Raw genomic sequence first — 19,812 nt, forward strand, 5'->3', positions numbered from 1 at the left:
TTAGACCAGAGTCTACGTCAGAAGAACTGTCAGTCGCAATTCTCGGCAGTTTTTGGGAACTGTCCAGATGTTTTTCGTGGTTGAAGATCTCAAAGGTTGATGATGGCTTTCCGACAGATTCAGCTACTACGTCTCTGGCGCTCCCTATGAACAAACCAGAGATTTACATTAGAGGCACTGACATAATAGCCAGAATATTCAGTAATGGTGCTGCAGACTTAAAACATAATCAATACAGGTATCACACATTCAAGGCTAAAAAATTACCCCCAGTCCAAAGACCTCTGGGGACCATGTATTCCAGATCTTCCTCTGATCCTCGATAGTCATCCAACGAACACCCTTCATTCTCAACACCGGTCCCGTCATCATCATCATCTGAAGATGAGTCGGAGGAAGACGACATAAACTCCTCTCGCACAAAGTTACTATAGTCTGGATGCTTCTTGAAATCATCAAATTCTTTCTTCAAACGGAGCCTGGTGGGGAAGCAAGAGAGGAAGCGAGTGGAGCTTTGTGCTGCTGAACAGAGGTAAACAGGCACAGTATTCTCAATTACTGCTCGAAACTGAATATTACCTGTTTCTTTGAAAGGCCTTAACAAGTTTTGGCTCCCAGGGTGAGAGCTCATTCCGTAGTCTGATGAGAGTGCTGTGAAGTTCCTTCACAGCTTGTCTTCGATGGTACCAACGATCCTGACAGATAAAAAGGAACATTGAGACTCTTGTTTTCCACTTCTAAAGAATGAGTAAATCATCCACATAAACTCGGTTGCCTACCAATTTCTTTTTTGTACTCTCCAGTTCGTCAAGCTCATCCTCGGTTTTGCTGATCAGCTCTCGCAACTCTTGTAGACTGGTGCAAACCAACTACCGAAGAGGATTTAAAAAGTTAAGTGCATTGATACCTCAACTTGAGTGCCCCAACTTAAGGGTGTTTTGAGATAAGAACTGTGTCTCGGCTAATTGTTAAAATAATCCCCGCCATTAGTTGGTGTAGAAAATATCACCATGAACCTGCGTAAGATCCAACCAAAACATCTTGTCTTACTCGCTAGCATTAGCGAATGGCTAGAGATCGACAAAACTTTGGAAGAAAGAAAGTGGGTGTGAAGGTCGGCGCTGAGAAGTAGTGTATTATAGTCATTTAATTGAAAACAAGAAATCATCAAAGACACAGCCGAACGTTGCAAAGCAATTCGAGTGTATCACAGCTACCGTAGTCTGCACCACACTGAAGCAGAACGAGTCACACGCCAGCCAAAAATGTAAAAATAATATCTTAACAGCCGACATGTCTCCATGAAAAATGGAAAAGCTACTTATGGTGTGTTTGACGGAGAAGCAGCTGGAAGGAGATAGCGTAGAGGTCCAATCTCCAAGGTAAATGCTGTACAATATTATTACATTACTTCATAAAACTAGTTGTTAGTAGTACTTTCTTTTGCATTGTTTTTATTCAATATTTGTATCTAAAAATTTTCTTTTCTTTTTTAATAAGACATTTTACATGTTAAAATGTTACTGTTTTGGGGCGGCAAGCCCCAATTAAATAGATTCAAGTTAGTTTCAATGGGAGACTTTGAAAAAGTTGATTTACTGGTGTAATACAAAATTGAGAATTGTTAATCCTCAAAAGAAGCGACAAAAATAAATAAACCTCACCAAGATAATGGTTGTGCAAGTCAATATTAAGTGGATTGAAAATCAATACAACTCTAAAATCTATGCAAGGCTGGAAGCAAAATATAATTATCTTGCTATTCATTTGTTTTTAGCCGGCTATTTTAGACGATAATGTATGAGTGTTGATAGATAGTAAATGTATATACTGCTATATAAACTGTACACGGACTACTCTAAATAACATTCATTTTCGTCCCTTAAGAAAATACAATAAAATAGTTGCTGGAATATGAGTGTGTGGCTACCTTAAATGATGGCTCAACTGAAGGCTCGGCCTTGATTTTTTTTGCCGACTCAAGCTTTTTTCCTGTAAAACAAACAGTGCAAGTGCCTTAAAAACATAAAGCAAGCATTAGCAGCTCAAGCGAAATCAACTCATTTAAAAATCTGACATTTTACGAAGATTATTGAGAAGCAAGTCAAACCACTTTGTAGAACAAGTGTAGAAGTTACAGAAAAAACGGGAAATGGGAAAATAAAGCACACAGACACAATGTAACAAAAAAAGGAGAAATGTTGATCTCATAACTAAAAATAACAGAGCTGCCTTTAAATATATATCATACTTGCCAACCTTGAGACCTCCGATTTCGGGAGGGGGGGGGGGGGGGGGGGGGGCGTGGTTGGGGGCGGGGCTAAGAGGGGAGGAGTATATTTACAGCTAGAATTCACCAAGTCAAGTATTTCATATATATATATATATATATATATATATATATATATATATATAAGAAATACTTGACTTTCAGTGAATTCTAGCTATATATATATTTTTATTTTATTATATATATATATATATATATATATATATATATATATATATATATATATATATATATATATATATATATATAAATTGTCCATCCTTGTTCTATTCTCTGTCACTATTTTTCTAACCATGCTGAACACCCTTTCGCAGGTACCCAGAAAGGTTTCGAGTACCACCAAAAAAACTGAAACTCTGAAAACAGTATAAAAATCTGTGTTAAAGGTGTACAAATACTGTTTGTATAATAAGCATGTTATTTTTTTACAAATGAGGGTTAAGAGTTCAGTACTAAAAAAAAAAAAAAAAAAGAATGTGGCTTAAGTACAGTTTTTTAATTGAGCTGCTGCATTTTTTGGTTGGGTTGTTTATTTATTTTGAGTAACTTCTATACATTTCTAAAAGGGGAATAATGTAATAGAGTGATCTATGTTTGTCTGTTGCCATCTCCTGGTGAATGTTGGCTATAGCGTACTGGGGTTACTTTTTGGTTGGCCAACGATTTACGTGGTGTTGCGCACCTGAAGCCACGCCCCTCCAGCTCCGCCTGAATTTCGGGAGAAAATTTGTCCCGGGAGGTTTTCGGGAGAGGCGCTGAATTTCGGGAGTCTCCCGGAAAATCCGGGAGGGTTGGCAAGTATGTATATATATACACATATACATATACATATACATATATATATATATATATATATATATATATATATATATATATATATATATATATATATATATATAGTCGAGGTTTCTGTGGTTTATCCGTTATACAGTGCTCAATACTGGGGTAGAGCGGAATATACATAAGGTCAGGAAAAAACACAGGCTATATCATCCCGAGAAGCCTGTTTCGCAGGTTTACACACACACACAAACACTCACACACACAAACACACACACACACACACACATACACAAACAAACAAACAAACAAAAAGTTTGGACACGCCTTCTCATTCAATGCGTTTTCTTTATTTTCACGACTATTTACATTGTAGATTGTCACTGAAGGCATCTTAACTATGAATGAACACATGTGGAGTTATGTACTTAACAAAAAAAGGTGAAATAACTGAAAACATGTTTTATATTCTAGTTTCTTCAAAATAGCCACCCTTTGCTCTGATTACTGCTTTGCACACTCTTGGCCTTCTCTCGGTGAGCTTCAAGAGGTAGTCACCTGAAATGGTTTTCACTTCACAGGTGTCAGTTTTGATGCCTTCAGTGACAATCTACAATGTAAATAGTCATGGAAGTAAAGAAAACGCATTGAAATGAGAAGGTGTGTCCAAACTTTTGGCCTGTAATGTATATATACACACATTATATCTATCTATCTATCTACATACCTGCCAACTTTTGAAATCATAAAAACCTAGTAGCCAGGGTCCAGGGGCCGCAGGCCCCGGTAGGTCCAGGACAAAGTCCGCAAAATGATTATTAGCATTCAGACAGGTTAAAATGTTGCTAAAACCATCACTTTTCTATCAGTCACAGTGACTTTTCAAAACAAAAATATTACAGCAAAAATCATATGGGTTGATTGACATGTTTATTCTGTAAGCTAACTTCAATAGTTTGAAATTATTTTGACAGTTAATGCCAGTTATCCTGTCAACCAATAATCTTTGATGTTTTGGTTCGACCACATCCATATTTTTTGGCGATTTTCGAGTCGGGAAACATTTTCCGAAATAACTGTCCCATGTGATCAGCCAGTGCGATTGGAAGTCCATGCTCAATTATTGCCTCCGTAAATAAAACTTTGGCATTTATCACATCCAAAAAATCTGTTTGGGCGACGAAAAACGTTGAAAGTTTTCCACTTGTATCGCTAGCAACGGCATTAGACTTGTGTTTTTTTGTCCCCACGTGGTCTTTTACATCGCTAATTCCTCCGTGTCCGATCGAAAAATCTTGTCTGCACAAGGTGCAATTCGCGTAGTTTTCACCCTTTTTGGAACGGATAATTATTCCCGGATAGGCTTTTGAATATTCTTCACGGAGTGACTGCAGTTTTCTTTTCGGTTTAAGACTCGTTTGCGATTTTTCTCCGGCTGATTCCATGATCGTTCGCTCGTTTGGAAACAATGGCAACTGGTGCCTCGTGCTTGGCAGCGGTGCTATAAATAGCCTCGCGCATGGCATTCGGAATGGCTCGATAGGAAGTTACGGGAAGCAGTGTCGATTGTCATTGTTGTTACGCGATTTCGTGAATAAAACTTAAAAAAAATATATTTTTTTAAATTAATGAAAAACCGTATTTTTTATCACTGCAACCGTAACCCGGAATAGGTTGATGAAAACCGTACTAATTACGGGAAAACCGGAGTAGTTGGCAGGTATGTATCTATACACTGGATTGTATGACACATAAAATCATAAACATTTGGAGGAGTGGTATACATTGAGGTCATTTAAATGCATTTCTGGGTCTGATGTAAACAATAACCTTTTTCTTACCTTCTTTATGCTTTCTCTTCTTATCTTTCCTCGGGCTTGTCGCGGTAATTTCTTGCAAAGCGGATTCGTTTGCCTCGGCCGGACACGGGCTCATATTTTGCTGCGCCTTTTTCTTCCACTTCCTTTTTTTCGACCGCGTTCTGTCTTCTTTGTTGAGGTTTTGAAGGCCGTGCTGCTCGGACTCATTAGTTTGGCGACAATCCAAAAATGGGGTTGGTCTGAGAGGGCTTTCTACTTCCGCGTTGGTCCCGAAGGGTGGCGGTGGTGATTTGACGTCCACAGAGCGAGCGGGCGACCTGCCTGTGTAGCTATGTTCTCCTACATTCAGACAAGCATCCTGGCTCTCCGTTTTAATTCCAAGCACAGGGCCTAAGGAGAAACCGTCTTTGTTTACTGCAGATTGATCTAAAGTATCTTCCTTAAAATGTCTTTTCCCCACTAATGAACTCGGAACAGGAATGGAGTCATCATCCGAGGACCATGCATCACACACCTTCTCCTCCTTCATGGACCAAAATCTTTCTTCATGTTCCCCTACATCCCCATTTTCCCTTTTAAAGCACCTCAATGTCTCCCCTGAGTCCACAAAAATCCCGTCCTCCTCGTTCTTCAATCCGCCACGATTTTTCGCCTGCATGTCCACTCTTCTCACCAGCAATGAAGGGAAGGGGAAAGCAGGAGGCATGCTGGGGGTCTGGCAGTAGATCCTCAAGTCCGCCCCGCAGAAATGTGGGAAATGTATGTAGGCGTTGTCCTTGCTGTCGTATCCCAAAATGGACTCCCTGCACTCATGTATGGGCTGGGCCAGTACAGCATCCTGAACGTCCTTCTGGGTCTCGTACACGTGATCGCACAGCCCCTTGAGGAGCCACACACGCTGGTAGAAGGGCAGCAGGTGAAAGGGCCTCTCCTCCAAGGGGCTCACCTCCCCCAGGTTGCGGAAAAACTGGTGACAGAGCCCCAGCTGCTCGGCCCGAGCCGTCTGAATGCGGGCGGCGCCGACTGTTCGATACCAGCCCTTAACGCGCAGCCTGAGCTCCGCCTCCCAGCGACGGTATGGCAGGGCGGGTCGGCGATGCAGCGTGGGCCTCCTTTGCCACGGGGACAGGAGAGACGACATGATCTTGGAGAGGAGGGTGCTACAGCGGGGCATCAGCAAGCAGCGCTCCAGCTCGAAAAAGACAACCTCAGGGAGGTTGAGCGCGGTCTGAGCCAGGCAGAGGAAGTGCCCGATGGCAGGGAGCTCCCATAGGGTGTCCACAGGGTGGGGGGACGCCTGGGACAGCAAAGTATGCTCCCACTCTTCCACCGCCTTGGATGACATTTCTTCAGCTTCTTTCTTCTCCAGCTCACGTTGTCTGAAAAATAACCACAGCATTTCACTTAAAACTAGAGATGTCCGATAATGGCTTTTTTGCCAATATCCGATATTCCGATATTGTCCAACTCTTAAATACCGATTCCGATATCAACCAATACAGATACAGTATATACAGTCGTGGAATTAACCCATTATGCCTAATTTTGTTGTGATGCCCCGCTGGATGCATTAAAATGTAACTTTCCCATTAATTTATTTACATGGACCCCGACTTAAACAAGTTGAAAAACGTATTTGGGTGTTACCATTTAGTGGTCAATTGTACGGAATAGGTACTGTGGGTGAGTTAGTGCTGCAAGGGGTTCTGGGTATTTGTTCTGTTGTGTTTATGTTGTGTTACGGTGCGGATGTTCTCCCGAAATATGTTTGTCATTCTTGTTTGGTGTGGGTTCACAATGTGGCGCATATTTGTAACAGTGTTAAAGTTGTTTATACGGCCACCCTCAGTGTGACCTGTATGGCTGTTGACCAAGTATGCGTTTGCATTCACTTGTGTGTGTGAAAAGCCGTAGATATTGTGTGACTGGGCCGGCACGCAAAGGCAGTGCCTTTAAGGTTTATTGGCGCTCTGTATTTCTCCCTACGTCCGTGTACACAGCGGCGTTTTAAGAAGTCATACATTTTATTTATTGAAACCGATACCGATAATTTCCAATATTACATTTTAAAGCATTTATCAGCCGATAATATCGGCAGTCCGATATTATCGGACATCTCTAGTTTCAACACATTATCAAAAGATGAGTAGTTTGACTTCAATTTAGTTGTATTTAATTTAACTTTACAATGACTAGCTTCTATTAAAAGGTTGCATAACAGTTGGGAATGTTACATTTCTAGCAGCTAAGAAAAATGTATTAAAATATTTGGCTGTATAGTTGTTTGATATGTTTTGTGACGGCCACAGTTTGACTCTGGAACAGATTATTTCAATTTATATCATTTACTACAGGGAGAAAAAAAGAGTTAACCGCAGTTATTCTGCAATAAAGGTTTCAGCATCAATCACATTTTGCACAAATTATCAACTTACCGTCTTTCTTCCTTGGCCTTCTGCTGCTCCTCCAGCCTGAGAGCCTGCACCATGAAGGACTCGTGCCCGCCGACAGTGACTGTGGCCAGGCTGCGAGAGGACAGTCGCCTCCTTGTGGAGGTCCCGCCTGGAGCTCGTTCCTCCCCTGCGCCGAAACGTCCTCCGGAAGTCACTGCCAGCGTCGTCTTCTCTCGAAGTGTCCTATTTTGGGCAGGAAGTGAGGTTAGATTACAACATAAATCAACCAACTATTCATCTGCTTATCTTGCGTTAATGACTTGAATTGTGTGGTGGGAGATGACCACAGTGTAGCCCATGGGGCATCTTTTGGATTAGTCACAATTATCACAGTAAGAGCGTAGTTTTATTAGTTTGTTAAAAACTTTATCACACAAGATAAATCAATTTACTCTCTGCGATGATGTTAGCAGCAGCATTTCATTAGGGACAACAATTTATTTGCGACAGTTTTGGGCAACGGCGCATTTTCGAATCTGCGTAATTGGCCGTGACCATTTGCAAAAAGTGGGTGGAAAAACATAAAAAGCTCACAAAAAAAACACGCACAAAACGCCTTTTTTTTTATTGTTCCGTGCTTTCAGATGGGGGCGGGGCCTGCAGCAGCACACGCTGCTTACCCAGAAGAGCAACACAAGAGGGCCCTTAAAGTCTCAAATAAATTTGTCGCTAAATCGCATCTCGAGGTTGCTCTTTAACACTAATGATCCCTCCTGCACCATCCTCTCACTCTTCGCCAGAGCAGGTGCGTTATATTTATTTATGAGCGAGACGAGCACATAACAATTTGTGATTGTATGGGAAATGGGAGTATTACCGTAAATGCCACGAGAGGTACGTCTATCGGTCTGCCACAGAATCACTTAATCAAATATTGTATGCGCAATTTATTTTATTTGAATCATTATGTAAGTCTGTTATTTTGCTATATTAAACTCAGCGTTACTGATCAAACTGTGTGTAATGTTACAGTGGCCATATACGTTAAATATAACCTCTGCCTTGCTTTTAATGAATACTTAGGCCTACTACGCTACAGTTTTTTAATGTTGCTCATTATGGTGATACTTGGAGAGCCATGTGTTTTCTGAGGTGGTACTTTGTGGGGGGGGAAACACAGCTCTATTATATTAATCGCAGTCTCCCATAGTTTGGTTTGAATAAACATAGGCATTAACAGCTGTGGTGATGTCTTTATTAGCACCATCAGATTGCATGAGCTGCACTAATGAGAATCATGATTTGATAGCAGCTTTATCTACCCCTGCATGCGTCTCAAAATTGCTACTCAGCTATTAGTCCGTTTCACTTTTTCATGCACTCCAAATCATTATTGAAAAGTGGAGAGAATGTATATCTCCAATTATGTCTTGAATACACAGAACAGTGATGCTCAAACTGTGGTATGTGTACCTCTAGTCCGAGAGTATGGCCAACTAAACAACAGACGCCATGACGGCTACCACGGACGTGTGCGGCTGTGCCCGGATGCATGCAATTGCTGTTGTTTTGATGTTAATTTTAGGTTTTTCTGATTAAATAACCCCAACAAATGTGTATAAATAGTTCTAAACATACTCCAGCTCAAAAACGCACAATAAAGCATGCTTTTATTTAGAGATGTCTGATAATGTCTTTTTTGCTGATATCCGATATTGTCCAACTCTTAATTACCGATTCCGATATCAACCGATACCGATTAACACATTATTATGCCTAATTTTGTTGTGATGCCCCGCTGGATGCATTAAACAATGTAACAAGGTTTTCCAAAATAGATCAACTCAAGTTACGGAAAAAAATGCCAACATGACACTGCCATATTTATTATTGAAGTCACAAAGTGCATTATTTTTTTTAACATGCCTCAAAACAGCAGCTTGGAATTTGGGACATGCTCTCCCTGAGAGAGCATGAGGAGGTTGAGGTGGGCGGGGTTGGGGGGTAGCGGGGGGTGTATATTGTAGCGTCCCGGAAGTGTTAGTGCTGCAAGGGGTTCTGGGTATTTGTTCTGTTGTGTTACGGTGCGGATGTTCTCCCGAAATGTGTTTGTCATTCTTGTTTGGTGTGGGTTCACAGTGTGGCCCATATTTGTAACAGTGTTAAAGTTGTTTATACGACCACCCTCAGTGTGACCTGTATGGCTGTTGACCAAGTATGCGTTGCATTCACTTGTGTGTGTGAAAAGCTGTAGATATTATGTGATTGGGCCGGCACGCTAAGGCAGTGCCTTTAAGGTTTATTGGCGCTCTGTACTCCTCCCTACATCCGTGTACACAGCGGCGTTTTAAAAAGTCATAAATTTTACTTTTTGAAACCGATACCGATCATTTTGAAACCGATACTGATAATTACCGATATTACATTTCAAAGCATTTATCTTTACATCTACTTTCACTTTTATTGCGTGAAAGTATAATTTTGCGGCCGTATTTGACGCAATTTTGCTGCTACATTCCTGCAGCGTTTAGTGACCAGCAGGCTCTCTAACACACACCCGACGACGCAATAAACGTAAAAGAAATACACAGAACGACCAAAAATGTTTTACTTATTACCCTCATTTTGCCAAAATCTTCATTAGCTTTGACCAACAGTCGTGGAGAAATTATGACTTTTGTGCAAAGTATACCAAATGTGGTGGCTGCCTCCAATGCATTTGTAATCGCTCCATGTATCGCTCATTATGTATTATTCTAACTGACCCTTCTTTTTTGTAACATGCTAACTGAATACGTGTACTTTTGTACTTATTTCCCCATATTTCTGCACAGTAACTCAGATATGGTAACACTACATTAGTGCTACGACAAAGAATCACTTGATTAAAGTACAGTGTTGTATTTTCCTATATTCAAACAGTGTGAGTGTTCAAACTGTGTGTAATGTTACAGTGGCCCAAAAAATTCAATATACTCATTAAATAAAACCTCTGCCTGGTTTTTAATGAATAGGCAGGGGGGTCTGAAATCCGCGGCTCTTTAGTGCAACCCTAGTGGCTCCATGGAGCATTTTTAAAAAAGGATTGAAAATGGAAAAATATGGGGATTTTTTTTGTTTGTTTTAGTATGTTTTTTGTTTGAGGACACAAACCTTCCCAATTGTTAGAAAGCCCACTGTTTAATATGTTTGTGTGTATGCTTCACTGATGAGAGTATTTGGAGGACATCGTTTCGTCCAACTAATTTTAGTGTTTCTTGAACTCACCATTGCGTGGACTGTGACGTTTGTTTACATGTAAAATCTTCCACTCCTCCTTTGTCTCATTTTGTCCACCAAAAGTTTCATGCTGTGCGTGAATGTACGAAGGTGAGCTTTGTTGACGTTATTGACTTGTTGGCGTGCTAATCAGGTACATTTGGTCAGTGCATGACTGCAAGCTAATCAATGCTAACATGCTATTTAGGCTAGCTGTATGTACATATTGCATCATTATGCCTCGTTTGTAGGTATATTTGAGCTCATTTAATATCCTTTACTTTTATCGTCTTTGTATATAATTTAGTTATGCATGTCTCATGACCACACTTGCCAACCTTGAGACCTCCGAATTCGGGAGATGGAGGGGGGGAGGTGTATATTGTATATTGTAGCGTCCCGAAAGAGTTAGTGATGCAAGGGGTTCTGGGTATTTGTTCTGTTGTGTTTATGTTGTGTTACGGTGCGGATGTTCTCCCGAAATGTGTTTATCATTCTTGTTTGGTGTGGGTTCACAGTGTGGCGCATATTTGTAACAGTGTTAAAGTTGTTTATACGGCCACCCTCAGTGTGACCTGTATGGCTGTTGATCAAGTATGAAACATTCACTTATGTGTGTGTAAAAGCCGCATATATTATGTGACTGTTTGTATGGAGGAAAAGCGGAAGTGACGACAGGTTGTTGAGGACGCTAAAGGCAGTGCCTTTAAGGCACGCCCCTAATGTTGTTGTCCGGGTGGAAATCGGGAGAAATTCGGGAGAATGGTTGCCCCGGGAGATTTTCGGGAGGGGCACTGAAATTCGGGAGTCTCCCGGGAAAATCGGGAGGGTTGGCAAGTATGCTCATGACACATTATCTGTATGTAATATTGGCTGCATTTCAGATAGTTGTTTGTGTGCCATGTTGTTCCAGACCACAGCAAACATTACCTAGTCTGCCAAAGATTGTAATAAATCTATTAAAAGAAGCCGTTTCCTTTAACTTGGACACACACATCTATACTTTTGGACATTAAAAGCCAGTAATTTCCGGGAGTTATCTCACCTTCTGAGTAGCCTCTGATTTACTAATGGTTTCTAATGTTGTAAAAATGTGTAGAATAAATATTACATTTCAACATTTCTGTCAACGAAGATTTGCTTCAGCCTGCGACACATAGTCATTTTTGATAGTATGCTATTATAGCGAATATAGACACTTACATCTGTACACATCTGTAAAAAACTCTTGTGGACGTACTACCAGTCTGTGGTTGCCAGTGTTCTGTACTACATCGTAGTGTGCTGGGGGGCCAGTACGTCTAAGAAGGACAGCTCCAGACTGGACAAAACTGATCACCGGTTCTACGATCGGAATAAAACTGGACTCACTGGTGACGGTGGCAGAGAAGAGGACTGTGGAAAAACTAGTGAGCATCCTGGATGATGCCAGTCACCCTCTGCATACCGTTATCAGTAGCCAGAGAAGCCTGTTCATCCCAAGTGCAGGACTAATAGACTCAAAAACTCATTTGTCCCACACGCCATTAGACAGTACAACTCCTCTCTGGGTGGGAGGGGGGGTACTAGGATGACAGGGGATGCAAAACAATAATAGTGCAATACTTTTTCACATACTTGCCAACCCTCCCGGATTTTCCGGGAGACTCCCGAAATTCAGCGCCTCTCCCGAAAACCTCCCGGGACAAATTTTCTCCCGAAAATCTCCCGAAATTCAGGCAGAGCTGGAGGCCACGCCCCCTCCAGCTCCATGCGGACCTGAGTGACGTGTTGACAGCCTGTTCTCACGTCCGCTTTCCCACCATATAAACAGCTAATGATCGAGGGCGAGTTCTTGGTTTCTTATGTGTGTTTATTGTTAGGCAGTTTCATTAACGTCCTCCCAGCGCGGTAACAACACACAACAACAGCAGTCAAGTTTTCGTCCCCCGTAAAGCAGTTTGTCTGTCGTAAACAGCAATGTTGTGACACTTTTAAACAGGACAATACTGCCATCTACTGTACATGCATATGTGACCCACCCATAATTTGTCACATTTTTGTGTTGATTTATTCATTTTATTTTGTGGTTTGAATTCGTTTTTGGAGCTGTCATTATAGATTTATCAGTATTCACGTTGGTCAGTAGGGGGCAGTAGGGCGTTTCTTCCCAATTGAATGCTATCACCTGCAGACCGGAAGTGTCTTGTCATTCTGATGAGCGCGACCAGTCTGTGAACAATTGAAACGTCCTGTGTGCTTTTTCCTCCTGTATAACAGGTTAGTTTTGGTGAATCAACTCACTGAATAATATCCATGTGATCTTTATAAGTTTAAGTACACATTCTGATGGTGGAGCCTAACTCTAAAGTGTTTGTGAGTTGTAGTTTGTATTTGTGAATGAATCCAGTGCACAGCTGCAGTAATCAATACAAAAAGGCGACGTGAGTACGCAATGTTTATATAGGAACTTCTGATCCTAATTCAGACTCCCAAATTAGAGCTCCCGTTTTCTTATTGATTTTATAATGTATATTTGTATAATGTGTGTGTTCTGAAATAGTGACAGAGAATAGAACAAGGATGGACAATTCAACCCTTAACTCAACAATGAGTAGATGAGTGTTATGTGTGTGTAAATAAATGAACACTGAAATTCAAGTATTTATTTTATTTATTTATATATATACATATATATATATATGTATACATATATATATATATATATATATATATATATATATATATATATAAACCACGCCCCCCACCCCCCGAAATCGGAGGTCTCAAGTTTGGCAAGTATGCTTTTTCATAACATGGTCACTACTGCCTAGTTTCTCGTTATATTCTTATTTTAGTGTTATATTTTTATTGTCACTGTTGCTTTTTATTTTTATTCTTATTGTAATATTTTTCTATTTTGTTTCCATTTATACCAACATTATTTACTTTTTACTTTTTAAATTCGATCTCAATTCTGTACACTGCTGCTGGAATTTTAATTTTCCTGAGGGAAATCTCCTGAAGGAATCAATAACGTACTATCTATCTTACGTCATGTGTTGCCTTCATTATAAGACTTATATACAGCTTTTCATTTTTCGCTTCTCCAGACAGATTTGTTTTTTGTATTTTTGGTCCATTATGGCTCTTTCAACGTTTTGTGTTGCCGACCCCTGACTTAGGGCTACTACGCTACTGTATTTTTAATGTTGGTCATTATGATGGTTCTTGGAGAGCCAAGTGTTTTTTTCTGAGGTGGTACTTGGTGACAAAAGTTAACATAGTAGAAGCTCGATACCTGGATAGCAGCGTGAGCTTCTGCTCCAGCATGATTTCCAGCTTTTGAGCCTGTTTGGACATCCAGTGGTCCACGCCATGGCAGCGGTAACAGTTTTCCAGCATCAGCCTGAAGTCCGTAACAAACTCTGTTATGGTCTTATACTCCCGGCACGTGAACTTCTCCTCCATGATTCGCAAACTCATCAGCTGCTTGAGACCGCGGACGCCCCGGGCGCCTCGCTCCCGGGCTTCCTGATGGAGAAAAGGGCCGGCGACGCCTTTCTGCTTGTCCAGCAGAAAGCAGAATATCCTGTAGGCTTGCTGGACCTCGTAGTTGGTGTTCTCCTCAACGTCGGTGGAGACGCAGACCTCGGGCAGGGAGATGTCGCTGTTGGAGAAGTCCGACATGCCGTCGTTGCTGGTGGACGGGTGGTCCCCGGGGCAGTGGAGGGCGACTACGGTCTCGGCCTCACAGGTGCCATTGCTGAGGTCCATATCTTCAGCAGGGCTCCTCACCCATCTGGAACCTGAGGACATGATGTTGGACTCTTATGGTGCCATCTTGGGAGAACCTGACAATAAGGGTGAGATTGGAATTAAATTATACATTTTACATGACTCAATTCATAATTTCTTTCTTTCTTTAGTTTATTTCGAACATGAACACACTTACAGTATAATACATCACAGTTTCATATCATTTCACTTTACATCATGTCCGAAAGAGTAGGAAGAAGCAAAGCTTATTTAATCCTACCCCTTTCCCACTTCAGAGCGTTTACAAATATATAGAATCATTTACTGACCTTTTTTATAATAAAATAACATCTGTGAATTAGTATACACAACAGTTTTGTAATATGTAATTAATTAATTCAGTCATTAACATACTGAGATGAAGAATATCTTATTTTCAATAAGGTTGACAGTATTTCTCATAATTCTTCTTCTTTGTACTTTGTAAGCACCATTAATTTGAACAACCTCTTAAACTGGATCATATCAGTACAATGTTTTAACTTCATTGCTTAATCTATTCCATAATTTAATTCCACATACTGATATGCTAAAGGTTCTAAGTGTTGTACGTGCATACAAATGTTTTAAATTAGATTTTCCTCTAAGGTTATATTCCTCCTCTTTAGTTGAGAAGAATTGTTGTACTTTCTTTGGTAGCAGGTTATAGTTTGCTTTGTACATCATTTTAGCTGTTTGCAATTTTACCAAATCACCGAACTTTAATATTTTTGACTCAATAAATAAAGGGTTTGTATGTTCTCTATATCGCAACATTATGTATTATTTTAATTGATCTTTTTTGTAACACGGTTAGCGAATGTAGCGCACATTTGTAGTTATTTCCCCATATTTCTGCACAATAACTCAGATATGGTAACACTAGCGAGCAGTAGAGAATATGAACTGCTTTTTGGCACAGGATGTATTTTGCTTTATTCATTATTGAAATGTTTTTTTGCCACCTTATGTTGTATGTTTTGTATATGAGATTTCCAGTTCATTTTATCATCTATTAATACTCCCAGAAATCTTGTTTCTTTTACCCCTTCAATATCTACTCAGTCTATTTGTATTTGTGTATGATGCTCTTTTCTACTGTTACCAAATAGCATTATTTTAGTTTTACTGAGATTCAAAGATAGTCTGTTTTTGTCAAACCATCTTTTTTATTTGTTCATTTCTTCTGTTATTATTTGTATTATCTTCTGTGTGTTCTCTCCTGAACACAAAGCAGTTGTGTCGTCTGAAAATAAAACTAACTTTAAGTCCTTTGTAACTTTATAAATATCGTTTATATAAAGATTAAACAATCTTGGTCCCAGTATTGATCCCTGGGGTACACCACAAGATATATCTAGCCGTCTTGACATTTTCACCCATCTTCACATATTGCTTCCTGTTGGTTAAATAGCTTCTTACACAGTTGGTAATCAAAAAGGTCAACCAACGAACGAGATTTCTCTATAGAATCTCCTCTGTGGTCAACAAAAGCACCATGAGGATTCTAGCGGGAACTCTCGTTCAACCCTTTTCGATTACGCATGCACCTCCAAAACCCTCAAATCTAAACTCCAAACATCCCAGAACAAGCTAGTCAGATTACTTCTAGACCTCCACCCCAGATCCCACCTCACTCCTACCCACTTCTCCAAAGTGGGCTGGCTCAGGGTGGAGGACAGAGTAAAACAACTTGCACCGAGCCTAGTCTATAAAATTCGCTACACCTACCTGATACCGAAGTACATGTCAAACTACTTCCTTAATGACCGCCATAACCACAACACCAGGGGGAGCTCCACTAACCACGTTCAACCCATATTCCGATCTAACAAAGGTGTTAACTCATTCTCTTTCTATGCCACATCAATGTGGAATGCGCTCCCAACAAGTATAAAAGAAAGGGCATCTCTATCCTCCTTCAAAACCGCAATAAAAGTACACCTCCAGGCAACTTCAACCCTAAACTAACACCCTCCCCGGATTGTTAATAATCAAATGTAAACAATCAAATGTAGATACTTTTCTTATGCCTTCTGATCTCTCTCTCTCTCTCTCACTCTCTCTCTCTCTATGTCCACTACTTGCTGTACATATCCTACCAAGTCAGACCTACACTGTTTCAATATTCATTTCTCTGTTCTCAATTGTTGATGACTGATGATAACAACCTAACCCCCCCCCCCCCCACCCCGAATTGCAAATAATGTAAATAATTCAATGTATACACCCTGATGATTATCTTGTGTGATTACTGTATTATGATTGATTGAGACTTTTATTAGTAGGTTGCACAGTAAAGTACATATTCCGTACAATTGACCACTAAATGGTAACACCCGAATAAGTTTTTCAACTTGTTTAAGTCGGGGTCCACTTAAATTGATTCATGATACAGATATATACTATCACAGTGGTTCTCAACCTTTTTTCAGTGATGTACCCCCTGTGAACATGTTTTTAATTCAAGTACCCCCTAATCAGAGCAAAGCATTTTTGGTTGAAAAAAAAGAGATAAAGAAGTAAAATACAGCACTATGTCATCACTTTCTGATTTATTAAATTGTATAACAGTGCAAAATATTGCTCATTTGTTGTGGTCTTTCTTGAACTATTTGGAAAAAAAAGATATAAAAATAACTAAAAACTTGTTGAAAAATAAACAAGTGATTCAATTATAAATAAAGATTTCTACACAGAAGTAATCATCAACTTAAAGTGCTCTCTTTGGGGATTGTAATAGAGATCCATCTGGATTCATCAACTTAATTCTAAACATTTCTTCACAAAAAAAGAAATCTTTAACATCAATATTTATGGAACATGTCCACAAAAAATCTAGCTGTTAACACTGAATATTGCATTGTTGCATTTCTTTTCAAAGTTCTTTTTGACAGACTTTTTTTTTTTAAATCTCACGTACCCCTTGGCATACCTTCAAGTACCCCCAGGGGTACGCGTACCCCCATTTGAGAACCACTGTACTATCAGATATATACTATCATCATAATTTTTTTTGAAATAAAATTCCTTGGAGTTACAATTGACTATCAAATTAACTGGAAATCACATATAAAACATGTACAATCTAAGCTGTCAAGAAGCATCTCAGTAATAAAGCAAAGCAGGTTCTGGATCACAAATCACTCCAAATTCTTTACTGTTCATTAGTTTTACCATACTTAACCTACTGTGTGGAAGTCTGGGGGAATAATTATAAAAGCTCATTAAATTCAATAACTACACTTCAGAAAAGAGCTTTACGCATCATCAACAAGGTTGGATATCTGGACCATACTCACTCACTATTCTTACAGTCAAAAATATTAAAATTTAATGATATTATTCTGTATCAAACTGCACAAATAATGTATAAAGCCAAAATAAATAAACTCCCAGGAAGCATTCAAAAATTGTTCAGCACACAAGAGGGCGGTTATAATTTAATTTAAATTTCAAAATGCTTAGTTATAGAACGACCATTAAAAGTTTTTGTATTTCAATTTGTGGAGTGAAATTATGGAATGGTTTGAATGTGGAGTTAAAGCAATGTCCAAACATAAACCAGTTTAAAAAGAAGTATAGGTACATGGTATTCCAGAGGTACAGAGATGAAGAAGGGCTTTGATATTGGCTTGTTTATGTTACAGAAGAGTGTGGGGCTGCCCATTGAGGCAGTGGTGTTGCTGTGGTGGCATGATACCATTTCCATGATCACTAGTGGTAATGGTGTGGCTATGTATGTGTGTAGTGTGCATATGTATGTATATATCTATAATTTATGTAAATACAAGTTCATTAAATTTGTACATTGAGTGAACAGGTAGTTCTAGCTCAGAGTAATTTATGATTTAAAGAAAAGGGGTGGGATTAAATAAGTGTAAACTTCTTCTCACTCCTTTTCAAATATGTAAAAAAAAAAAAAAAAAAAAGAAAGTCCAATGCTCATTTGTTTTTGTTTTTTCTTTTCCATTGTTTTCATTTTGTTATAATGTCTGTTAAGGCTATAGTACTGTATTGGATCAGGTTTGCTCTTGTTTTTATGCATATTTGAAATAAAAATATATCAATCAATCAATCAATCAATAATACAGTCATCACACAAGATCATCACATTGAATTATTTACATTATTTACAATCCGGGGTGTGGTGTGGTGATGATAGTATATATCTGTATCATGAATCAATTTAAGTGGACCCCGACTTAAACAAGTTGAAAAACTTATTCGGGTGTTACCATTTAGTGGTCAATTGTACGGAAAATGTACTTCACTGTGCAATCTACTAATAAAAGTCTCAATCAATCAATCCAAGACAAAACCTCTGATGCCATATCGTTCTAATTTTTGTATTAAAATATCATGATTAATTGTGTCAAATGCTTTTGTTAAGTCCATGACACATTATTTACCTTCTATTGCATTGGTAATTTCCTCTGTTATGTTGATTAATGCTATTGATGTTTTATACATGGCTAACTTTGGCTTAGTTCCCCCTTCATTGCGAGCTAGCTTCAAGCTAGCTTAAAAAGTAAACAAACTTTATTCCGCTCTCAAGCGAAGCACGTCGTTAGGTTTTATTAACGTATAAAAAAATAAACGCGTATAAAAACAACGCAACGTACCTTTTGAGTAGCGCGTCTCCAAAACCCAAACAAGCCTCTCTTTTTTTTCCTCCCCTTAGCACGCTCAGCTAGCTAGCTATATTGTGCGCCAGTCGGCGGCCTGCAGTTGCTTCGCTCGGTGTCCATAGTTGACGCCAAACGCCATTAATTGTGTCTTGTTGTGGAACGGACAATGACGCAAAGGCACGCCGTGGAGTCAGCGCACCGTTGGCGGCGACAAGGCGAGCCTGGCGGATGAAAATAAAGCAACATTAGCCCGGCGAAGGCTCGCTGATAAATAAGACCCACAATAGAGAGCGCTTCATCCGCAAGACGAGACACACTCGGTGCTGACGGCAAGGTGACACTTGGCAAAGTTTGGAGAGTTTTATTCTCCGAAGCAAGAAAGTGATCTTCTCGCAGGGTGCACGAAACGCTTCTGGGAGCGTTTTACGTGAAGATTACGGTCGAGAAAAAGAACGTCCACTTCACGATCAAATCAACACAAAGCGCCAGCCCATAACCTTAAATTTAGACACAATGTTAATAATATACCCTGACGTGCATACTCTATAATAACATATACGTCGTAATTGCGGTGACGCCAAAACACGTTCAGACAATTTCCCATTCGCTTTATGGACGCCAACAAAGCCCTTTCGACCACCGTACTTTTTGGGGGGAACAGCGACACTCTCTTATATATAAATGCACTTTTTAGCGTTGCCAAACGTACGATTACCCTCTGCACAATTCCTAAATAAAAAAAATCACGATCATTTTACCCATTCAATAAATGGCTATTGGTGATGCACACGACGTGCCTCTTTATATCCAGGTTGTTAAAGTTTGTACTATAAGCTACATGATACATGATTTGTTAAAGGTTT

The 19,812-nt window shown here is 39.7% G+C and overlaps 1 protein-coding gene across 2 annotated transcripts in view; it reads right to left on the reverse strand.

The window, feature by feature from the left end:
* LOC133575010 (uncharacterized bromodomain-containing protein 10) overlaps positions 1 to 19,592 on the reverse strand; it is a 24,859-nt gene extending 5,267 nt beyond the window's left edge. The window contains exons 1-10 of one of the 2 annotated variants that reach the window (XM_061927460.2): positions 19,232 to 19,592; positions 18,944 to 19,170; positions 13,822 to 14,374; positions 7,326 to 7,526; positions 4,912 to 6,269; positions 1,931 to 1,992; positions 780 to 869; positions 580 to 695; positions 268 to 479; positions 1 to 144 (exon numbers count right to left, since the gene is read on the reverse strand). The exon at positions 1 to 144 is cut by the window's left edge and continues 1,575 nt beyond it. In XM_061927460.2, coding sequence (XP_061783444.1) covers positions 1 to 144; positions 268 to 479; positions 580 to 695; positions 780 to 869; positions 1,931 to 1,992; positions 4,912 to 6,269; positions 7,326 to 7,526; positions 13,822 to 14,339 — 2,701 coding nt within the window. In that variant the 5' untranslated portion in view covers positions 14,340 to 14,374; positions 18,944 to 19,170; positions 19,232 to 19,592. Of the gene's footprint in view, positions 145 to 267; positions 480 to 579; positions 696 to 779; positions 870 to 1,930; positions 1,993 to 4,911; positions 6,270 to 7,325; positions 7,527 to 13,821; positions 14,375 to 18,943 lie in introns of both variants that reach the window. The other variant, XM_061927459.2, reaches the window with a different exon arrangement.
* Between the last annotated feature and the right edge of the window lie 220 nt (positions 19,593 to 19,812).

Source organism: Nerophis lumbriciformis, linkage group LG32 (assembly GCF_033978685.3).
Source record: "Nerophis lumbriciformis linkage group LG32, RoL_Nlum_v2.1, whole genome shotgun sequence".
Classification (NCBI taxonomy): Eukaryota; Metazoa; Chordata; class Actinopteri; order Syngnathiformes; family Syngnathidae; genus Nerophis; species Nerophis lumbriciformis.